Source organism: Nematolebias whitei, chromosome 2, assembly GCF_014905685.2.
Source record: "Nematolebias whitei isolate Nwh7 chromosome 2, NemWhi1, whole genome shotgun sequence".
In the NCBI taxonomy this organism is placed as follows: Eukaryota; Metazoa; Chordata; class Actinopteri; order Cyprinodontiformes; family Rivulidae; genus Nematolebias; species Nematolebias whitei.
The window spans coordinates 48,598,009-48,608,646 of record NC_056499.1 but is presented as its reverse complement, the minus strand read 5'-3'; the positions used below and the strand labels follow the sequence as shown (position 1 = coordinate 48,608,646).

The 10,638-nt window shown below is 40.4% G+C and overlaps 1 protein-coding gene across 1 annotated transcript in view; it reads right to left on the bottom strand.

The window, feature by feature from the left end:
* The window catches only part of serinc4 (serine incorporator 4), a 49,395-nt gene extending 41,279 nt beyond the window's left edge, over nt 1-8,116 (bottom strand). The window contains exon 1 of the mRNA XM_037694677.1: nt 7,961-8,116. Coding sequence (XP_037550605.1) covers nt 7,961-8,080 — 120 coding nt within the window. The 5' untranslated portion in view covers nt 8,081-8,116. The remainder of the gene's footprint in view (nt 1-7,960) is intronic.
* Between the last annotated feature and the right edge of the window lie 2,522 nt (nt 8,117-10,638).

Genomic DNA, 10,638 nt, shown 5'->3' with positions numbered 1-10,638 from the left:
AACAGGATCATGTTGCTAACAGGATCACACTACTAACATTACCATGCGGATAACAGGATCACATTGCTAAATGGACCACACTGCTAACATTACCATGCTGATAACAGAATCGTGTTGCTAACAGGACCATGCTGCTAACAGAACCATGATGTTAACAGTACCATGCTGCTAACAGGTTCATGTTGCTAACAGGACCATGCTGCTAACAGAACCATGATGTTAACAGTACCATGCTGCTAACAGGACCATGCTGCAAACAAGACCATGCTGCTAACAGAACGACTTTACTAACAGGACCACTCTGCTAACAGGACCACACTGCAAACAAGACCACGTTGCTAACAGGACCACATTGCTAACAAAACTACGCTGTTAACAGTGTAGTGAACTAAGCCTCAGGTCAAATCTGGCCTTGAGGGCCTTCCTGGGACAAGAACTGTATTTCATTGATTTGAGTCCAGAAACACAAGATTAAGTTCATCCAGAGACTTCCTAAGTGTCCTGCACTGATCAATTGAAAGAACACTCTCTCTTTTATTATCATTGCTATTTTCTTGATAATCAAAGTGTGTTAGTTCAAACCATTTTAAATGTTGAAGTGAACTACTCATTTTAAATCAACTGTGAAACAGTTAATGATTTTTTTTTTAATCCTCATTCAAAGTAGAAATCAAGTTAGAATGTGTTACAGAGTAATGATTCAATTTCTTGATCTTCTGTCTGAAATGAGCAAGTTGTGTAAGTTGGTCAAAGGTCAAGTTTCGGTCAACTGCAAGTTTACTGGAAAAGAAATGTCATGTTTAACTTTTACAGAAAGATATTAGAGAATTGACTCCACGAAGTCTGGGTTCTTCATAACATCTTCTGTCTGTTCTTAAACAATCTAATCTTTTTCCCTTGACTTTTAATAACCTCTTACATCACTAAAACACACCCTTGTTTGGTCAATCGACCAATCAGGAAGTTCTCAAATGAACCAGAAGTGACCTCTTTAAAAGGTTTAACACTTCCTAGTTCAGGGAGAAGAACGCTGAGAGAATGCTGTGAGTTAGTTCCGAGAGCAGCAGAGTTCAGAATGCTGGAATGCAGAATGTTGGAGAACAACTGCAACTAAGCTGGACGAGAGAAGTTCAGAGGAACTATGAAGAAGTCTGTTCTGGGATGATTTCACGACTCCTGAGGTTTAGCGGTTCTTACGGAGACGCTGGAAGAGTTGAAAGGAAAACTCTACACCAACGCCGAAACTATCATCTGCAAAGGTAAAGAGTCGATCTCAACCAAAGTGTACCGTGGGTTAAGCTGCATCCAAAAGGAGCGTGTTGTCGTTCTGGGCTACAGACCTACATCTTATACAGATACATACATCTTCACCCATCTCTCTCCATTTAAACTCCCTTCAATTTCCATCTTTAAACTCTTCTATCTTGCTAGTAATTATCCATCCATCCATCCATTTTCTTTACCCGCTTATTCCATTTTTGGGTCACGGGGGTCGCTGGTGCCCATGTCCAGCAATCACTGTGCGAGGGGCGGGGTACACCCTGGACGGGTCGCAAGTCCATCACAGGGACACATAGAGACAAACAAACATTCACTCTCTCACTCACACCTAGGGACAATTTAGAGTTACCAATCAGCCTAACATGCATGTTTTTGGACTGTGGGAGGAAACCGGAGTACCCGGAGAAAACCCACGCATGCACGTAGAGAACATGCAAACTCCACCCAGAAAGGCCCCTGGACCGGGGTTTGAACCAGGGACCTGCTCGCTGAGAGGCAGCAGCTCTACCAGTTGCGCCACCGTGCTGCTGCTAGTAATTAATCCAGATATTTTCAGAAATGTCTGTTGTAAAGCTTGAACCTAGATACCATGGCCGTATGGTCTCTGAAAGCTTGCTAATTAATTATGTTGTTGTTGAAACCAATTTGCCAAATTAATGTAAATGTTTGATGTTGAACTTTGATTCTGCTAATAAATGACCGCATTCATTTGATGGGTCAAAGAAAATTAACGTCTCATGTTACATTTTAATTTCAATGCACGATATTATTCAGTCCAGAAAAATGAATGAATCCGTTTAATTTATGGATAATATATCACAGGTATATGTTCCTCTACAATAGTACCATGCTGCTAACAGAACCACATTGCTAACAGGACCACACTACTAACAAGATTATGCTGCTAACAGAACCACACTGCTAACAGGACCACTGCTAACAGGATTATGCTGCTAACATAATCACACTGCTAACAGTACCATACTGCTAACAGGATCGTGTTGTTAATAGGACCATGTTGTTAACAGTAACTGTTTTTATAACTTTTTTCATTGTTTTTTATTGTAATGTTGTCTGTACTCTGTTTTCTGTCTAAAACAGGCAGAGTCCTCATGACTCAATAAGACTACCTGTATAAATAAAGGTTAAATAAAAAATATTTGCATTCATTTCAGTCACACTTTGTCCTCTTTAATGAACCTGCTTCAGCAGAAACATATTCAACAGGTGTGAAACACTCTATCCTTGAATGTACAAAATGAAAGTTCTGCAGGTCAGACAGTCTGGATGGTTCAAAAAGGTCCATTCTGGTGTTTGGCAGCTGGATGGTTGGTGCAGATTAATCTGAGTCCTACAACATCTGGCTGCTTCTGATTCTGGGGAATCAGGACTGGATGGAAGCCCATCATTGCTGATCCTGAACTAAATCCAAAGAGGCCAAAGCTCCGAACACATCTGTCTGATGCCTGAGCTGACTCAGCATGTTTCAGTCTGCAGGTCGGTCCAGTTCATCGGGTCACAACTTGACAAGTGGGACAGACAATAAAGTTATATTTCTCTGTTGTTTTTCTTTTACCTTTTCATTCCAGGTGTTGGGAGGGTCCCTCCCCAGGGACCTTCAGCCCCCCTCCCAGTCCTACCCCTGCATGACAGTGCAGTGAGTCCTCATCAATTATTATTATTATTATTATTATAATCTGAAGGATATCAGCATCACTTCACTAAAAGAAGACTGAACTAAAACAGATCTTTAATTGTGAACAGAGTCTAAATGATTTTGTTCTGTCAATCCATCTTAAAGAAACAGTTTGTCCATTTTTAAACGTTAAAATGTTCGAAATGTTCACAAAGATGTGGACTCACTGACTGATGGGATGTACAGCAGCAGGAAGACCAGAGGCTCTTAAGCCTTTGTGTAGAAAACTCTCTTGTTTGTTTTTTTCATTACTCGTTTTAACGTTCAGGTCTGTTTCCTTTTCAGAGCTTCGTTTTTGTTGAAAAACAACTTGTTTCCACCCCAAAGGACTCCAGATGTTTGAGGCATAAGACTGAGATTTTTTTTGTAATTTATCAATTAAATCACTTTATTTTAAAAGGTACAAATACATTTAGAGAATTTCATAAATATTATTGCTGAACAGATTAAAGTTTTATTTTAGTCTATATGGATCAAATCTTTTTGCGTGTCTGAATTAGTCTTAAAACAAAATAAAAATGCTGAAACTTCTTTGGGCTCGTACACAGAGATGTTCGTTTAGTGACCTAGTTTCAGGTTCATCATGCAGGATTACTGCTCACTGAGTGAAGTTGTTACAGTGAGATTATCTGATATATACTTTGTACATGAAATAATCTCTTGGATTTAAAAAAATAAAACAATAACAGAGTGGGTCACTAGACCAAATAAAGTTTAATCAAAAGATAATTTAAAGTAAATTTATTTTTAGGTCCAAATGAAACAGTGAAGAGAGACAGAATCTGATCTGAGAACAAGCAGAAAAAATTAATCTGATGAAAAATGTTGATTTGATAACATAATGCAGTGTAGTCTATATACTATAACTAATATACATACATACTTATATATATATATACTGATATATTTTATATATTTACATATATATGCATATATATATACATATATGTATATATATATATATATATATATATGTGTATGTACAAAGTATATGTATATACATATATACGTATATCTTCCTGTTATACAGCTGCATTGACCTTTGACCTCAGAAAACACAGTGGACCAACACCAGCAGATGACATGGCACCCCAAACCATCACTGACTATGGAAACTTGACACTGGACCTCAAGCAACATGGATTCTGTGCCTCTCTTCCTCCAGACTCTGGGACCTTGATTTCCAAAGGAAATGCAAAATTGATTTTCATCAGAGAACATAACTTTGGACATGTCATCACTGGAAAACTACAAATACTCATTATTCACGTCCCTCTGTGATGGGGGACATCCATATACCGCTTGTTGTAGATAGTTCCACCAGCTCTTTTTATACCTTCTGCACTATCTGTTCAATTAACATGGGGTTGCATTTTCTCTTGCATCCACGTTCTGGGAGTTGGTCACTCTCTCATGAACCTTGAACTTAGTAAAAATTTTGACAGCTGTGGTCAGAGGAGCTTGGAGGTGGTCTTGCAGCATTTCGTTTTAACATGGAGCTCTCTAATCTTCTCTCTGAGCTCCTCACAGCTCTGCTCTTTGTTTTCTCCGTGTGTGTGTGTGTGTGGGGGGGGGGGGGGCACATGATACCAAACTACCTAGTGATGAGTTTGTTCCCATTAAACAGACAGAATGACTGACAAAGCTTGAAAGCACCCGTGATACTTATTAAGATCCAACACAGTTTGAAACATGACTACAACACAAGGATTAATAATCTGTTTAAGGGTATCAACAAATCTGTTGTTTTAATTAATTAACAGACAAACATCTTGCAGCTGATTATAAAATGTGTAGCAATCTTCTCTCTCTCTTTCTTTCTCTCTCCCTGCTCTTCTTTCCTGTATCGATGAATCAAAGTACTGACAAAGTGCAAACTCATAAAATGCAATTCTGTGGTAGATAATCAAGACATAACAAAGACGTAACATTAAAAGAAGGAATGCATATCACCCGCCACCTCTCATGAGTTTTAGACTGAAATATACCACTGTATGTTGAGACAAGACATTTCTCACAGACATGCCACCTTTTGTGACATTTCTGTGGAAACTGGAGTCGATGTCCTTGTCCGAACTGTAAAAACTCTCCCTAAAGAAATTAGTTTTACAGAGAGAAAACTGACACAAAAAGATGCAAAGGAGTTCAATAACTATTACCACCAAGTGGAAATACTTTTTTTTTATAACTTAAATCTGCATAAACCCCCAGTTCAGAGTACATCCCATACTAAAGCAGAAATTAACCAGTATGGTGTTGTAGCTGAACCTCATTTTGTTCATTTGCTTTATTCGTCAATTATCTGCAAACCTTTATAAAGACTAAAACCATATTTTTAATTAAAACAAAAATACCTGAATTGTTTAAAGGAGCAAATTATGGTGAATTGTTGGTCACAACTTAAAGTGAACAACTCACAGCAACGATGGCCACAAAAAAACATAAACCAGTCATACCAACAAAGTCCATGCTCAATAATCCAGATATACAATCCAACAATTTTCAGTCATGTCCAGATTCAGATAAACCAGATAAACCAGGTTCAGATAAACCAGTCATGTTTGAAACATTTATGAAGACGTTTTAATTAATATTATTAAAATACCAGGATAAAGTTTTCTTCTGGTGTTTTTGATGTTGGTACTTCTTCTAGCTATTTAACTGTCAATAATGGTGTACCACAAGGCTCAGTCTTAGGACCCACTCTGTAAAACCAAATGAATGTTGTTTCCATAACACAAAGTTGGTACCAGCAATCCTTCCTCCTATCTTATCCACGCATGCAGTTCCTACTGAGTTTGTGAATTCTTATAAATACGTGGGAATTTTAACTGATTCACATCTCTCTTAAGCCTCATGTCAAAAACTTGATAAAGAAACTGAAATTAAAACTGGGTTCCTTTTTCCGAAATAGATCTTGTTTAACGCCGGATGCCTGAAAACGCCTTGTAACCACTACCGTCCTACCGATCATTGACAATGGTGACATTATTTACATGAATGCCCCTGCCAGCACCTTGCAGAAGTTGGTTGCTGTCTACCATGGCACGCTAAGATTCATAACTGGTTGTAACTACCGTACCATCACTGCACTCTGTACTCCTTGGTCAGTTGGTCATCATTAACTTCATGTAGACTCTCACTGGTACATTTTCATCTCTAAATCACTTCTTGGTCTGCTCCCTTCTTATATCTCCTACATGTCACGTCGTCGGTGCAGTTACAACATGCGCTCTCAGGCCATCATTACCTGCAGTGTTCCATCAGTGCGGACTGAACTCAACAAAAAGGCCTTTCCTTTCTCGTCTCCTGTATCCTGGAACACTTTGCAACAAGATCTGAAGCTGTCCACTAGTGGTGAGCAGATCGATCCAAATATAGATAATATCGATACCAACATGGTTAAGTAATGAGATCGATACTTTAGCTTAAATTCAATTCAGTTTTTTTATATAGCGCCAAATCACAACAAAGTTGTCTCAGGGCACTTTACAGAAACATTCACATAAAAGCCAATTAGTAAAGTTCTCTATCTAAGGAATCCATCAGACAAGCTTCAGTTTCTCTCCTGTATGCACTGCTGCGTTTTCATCAAAGATGCGAGCCGACTGTCAGTCACAGCACAGAGCAACTTTACAAAGGCAGGCAGGGCCCTCAGAGAGGCTTCTGGGAAATTTATTTGAACTCAAGGCTTTGGAGGTTGTTTTGTTGTTTACACTTTATTTATTGTATTTTCACAAATTATTTTTGATTTGTAATTATTTTTTCAAACCCAGAAAAGAAATTCACTTACGAGAAGAAATTTGGTTTTATTCCTTTATAATATATATATATATATATATATATATATATATATATATATATATATATATATATATGTGTGTGTGATAACTTTGTACTCTCTGTTTATTTAAGACAAAAATCCAGAAAAGGAGTGTAAAGAAGGGATAATTTTTATTTAATTATCATAGTTTCTGAACACAATGTGTTAACTTATTCTTGAGTGATCATTCTGTGCACTTTGTTTAAGGAAAAAATCCGGCCATCACAAGGTATGGGGGGAATTGTTTTGATACTGTTCTATTTTTTCAGAAAAAAAAACTTTTATTATAATAAAGTATTTTTATTTACTTATACACTTGGCCTAACTCTATCTTGGGTTTTAACTAATGAATGAGCCGAAGGAAAAATCACAAAACACTTAAATGTCATCAAGATTCACTGTAATTATTTAAAAGTATCGTATCGGTATCGGCGATTTATGTTGTTTTATAACACCACCTTTTATTTTAATTTAATTTGCATCTTATTGTTGTTTATTGTTGTCTGTACCTTATCTGTGGTTTTGTCTAAAACAGGTCTCTCTTGTAAATGAGTCCTCGTGCCTCAATGAGACTAACCTGGATAAATAAAGGTGGAATGAATGAAAAATGTATTTGATATGTTGTTAGATTTCTGTAATCCTGAAATGTAGTTTTTCTTTATTTTACTGAACTTCCTTTTCCCACAGTCATTGTTTATATTCAGCCTAGTGTCATCATGAATGGATATTATGTACTTTTTGTTTTACCACAGTAACACTGCAGGTACTGGATACCTTTCAGGTTATTATTTAACATGTGAAGAATGAGTCCAGGTGATTAGAGCCAACACTGTAATGCTCCTTACACATTAATCCAGCTGTCATAATAATCCAGCCCAGCAGCACAAAAAGATGTTTGCTTTTCCCCCTCCTCCTCCATAGCAAATTATTTTACACTGCTGTGATGCAAATTTTACTTCCACAAATCATTTAACTTCTTCTTCCACTCAAAGTATGCACATGAAACGACCAACAATATTCCTCGAGTTTCATGAATATTTAATCCCCTCGACCAGCATCGTCACTACTGAAAGTTTAGTTTCAAAAAGTTTTACCGGATAGAAAACTTTTTGTTCTCCTCTGCAGAACCTTTTGGCCCTGGGCTCCTCACCAGCTCTCACCTGATAGGCCACCATGTTCAGGAAGTAGCTGTAGACGCTGGTGCGGTTCATCCCCTGCGAGGCTGACATGGTGCCTCTGAACAGCTTGTCCTCGGCCACCACCACTCTACATTTGGCCATGAACTCCGAGCACAAACAGCTTTTCCTCAAAGAGTCTACAAAGATCCTCACATCCTCGAGGAGGCCAGAAGAGAACCTCAGAAAGGCCTATCAAAGAAGGACGCCCCCAGAGTCCAGCAGGTTGTCGTTACACGCTCCTTCTGCTGGATTAGCAGTGAAACTTGTCCAACCGGGCTCCCTGCAGCCGAGACCCTCAGGATGGGCCCCGGGTTAGCAGCATCATGAGGGAGGGAGTGGTTTTGTTGCTCGTGTCCCACATGCCTTCGCTCTGCGGCTGTGTCGGCTGCTGCCAGGAGAGGAGAGACGGTGGTGAAAGCCCGGTGCCCTCCCTCAACCCTCCCCCCCGTCCCAGTCAGATTAGGCAGAGAGTCAGCAAGTGGAGGGAGGAGAGGGAGGGGAGGAGGTCGTGGGCCGTGTGTCGGTTCCATCTGTTCATCTTGTCCCTTCCCCCAACACTGAATAAACCCCATGAAAAACCAGAATGGACAATATGTTCCTTAATCCAGGTTTCATTCAAAGACGTGGTCCAGGACTGAGTCTGACACCTCTAGCAGTCTAAATGATCCGGTCCGAGTCTAAGTCTTACAATTAGTGACAGTATCAACAAGTAGTACACTGCTGTGATATCAGTCATAACAGCACAGAGCGAGTCCTCAATCCTGGTCCCTCAAGGGTCACTATCCTGCATGCTTTAGATGTTTCTCTGCTCCAACACAGATGATTTGATTCATCCAGACTTCCGTAGAGCACAAAGAGGTAATTCAACCAATAAATCAGGTGTTTTGGAGCAGGGAAACAAGTAAAACATGCAGGATAATGGCCCTCAAAGACCAGGTTCAGACACCCCTGGCATAGAGTCTGGAGGAAGAGGCAGCAGTCTTCATCCAGCTGAACGAGGGCTTATTTTAAATCATTATCAGGCTTTTAAAACAATTTTCTCAAACGGATGTGAAAGAATGCTACATTAGTTAACATTAATTTGCTAAACAAAGTCCTCTATAATGACCGTTAGGCCAACTTTGGACTGACTGAACACACTGATACATTCAACAGCCTCAGCACCTTTACGATCTGTCCTCTTATTGTTGGGACATGAAGGTTGTTCAACTGAGAGCACAGCAACAGATTCAACTGTGTCACACAAATGTTTAGACCATTATTTTTTTTTAAACAAAGTATATTTTTAATTAATTTTTCACTTTTAAACACACAACAGTACAGAACACCCCCACCCCCCTTCCCTCCCACACTGGATCAGTCAAACATGCATAAACAAACTAAACAGGCACGGACATAAGGAGTACCTTCAGGAGGATTAATCCGCACAAAGCAACTGGCCCAGACAACATCCCCAGAAAAGTGTTGAAGGAATGTGCTGATCAGCTCTGTGAGGTGCTGGCAGACATCTTTAACACCTCACTTACCCTGGAGACAGTTCCCACCTGCCTGAAGACTGCCACCATCATCCCAGTCCCAAAAAGCTCTACAGTGACTGGTCTGAATGACTATCGGCCAGTGGCCCTCACCCCGATAGTCGCTAAATGCTTCGAAAAACTGGTCATGACTCACATCAAAACAGCCATCAACATCAACGAGGACCCTCATCAGTATGCATACCGTGAGAACCGATCAACAGAGGATGCAATCTCCTCTGTGGTCCACACTGCGCTCAACCACCTGGAGCAGAAAAACTCTTATGTCCGTATGCTCTTTGTGGACTTCACATCTGCCTTCAACACCATGATCCCCCAAACCCTGATGGACAAACTATCCACACTAGGACTAAGCCCCTCCATCTGCAACTGGGTACTAGACTTTTTAACAAACAGACCACAGTTAGTGAGGATCCACAACCTCTCCTCCTCCACCATAACCCTCAGCACTGGCTCTCCTCAGGGATGTGTGTTGAGCCCCCTTCTGTTTACTCTGCTCACATATGATTGTGCAGCTACCCATCCAGGCTGTCACATTGTAAAGTTTGCAGATGATACAGATGGGATGCATCACAAACAATGATGAGTCCAGCTACAGGCAAGAGGTGGAACACCTGGAGAGCTGGTGCAGAGAGAATAACCTTCACATCAATGTGAAGAAGACAAAGGAGATGATTGTGGACTTCAGAAGGAACAAAAACACCTACACCCCCCTGAACATAAGAGGATCTGCGGTGGAAGTGGTCTCCAGCTACAAGTACTTGGGTGTACACATGAATGACAACCTCAGCTGGAGCAACAACACCACCAGCCTGATCAAGAAAGCTCATCAGAGACTCTACTTCCTCAGACGGCTGAGGCGAGCTGGTCTGGGAAGCTCAGTCCTCACCTCCTTCTACAGGTGTGCAGTGGAGAGCATCCTGTGCTCGAGCATCAATGTGTGGCATGGAGGCTGCACAGCTGCAGAAAGAAAAGCTTTGCAGAGAGTGGTGAAGGCTGCACAGAAATCTGTCGGAATCAGCCTCCCCACCATCACAGACATCTACACCTCCAGATGCAGGAAGAGGGCCACCTGCATCATGAAGGACCCCACTCACCCAGCACACACACTTTTTGCCCCACTCC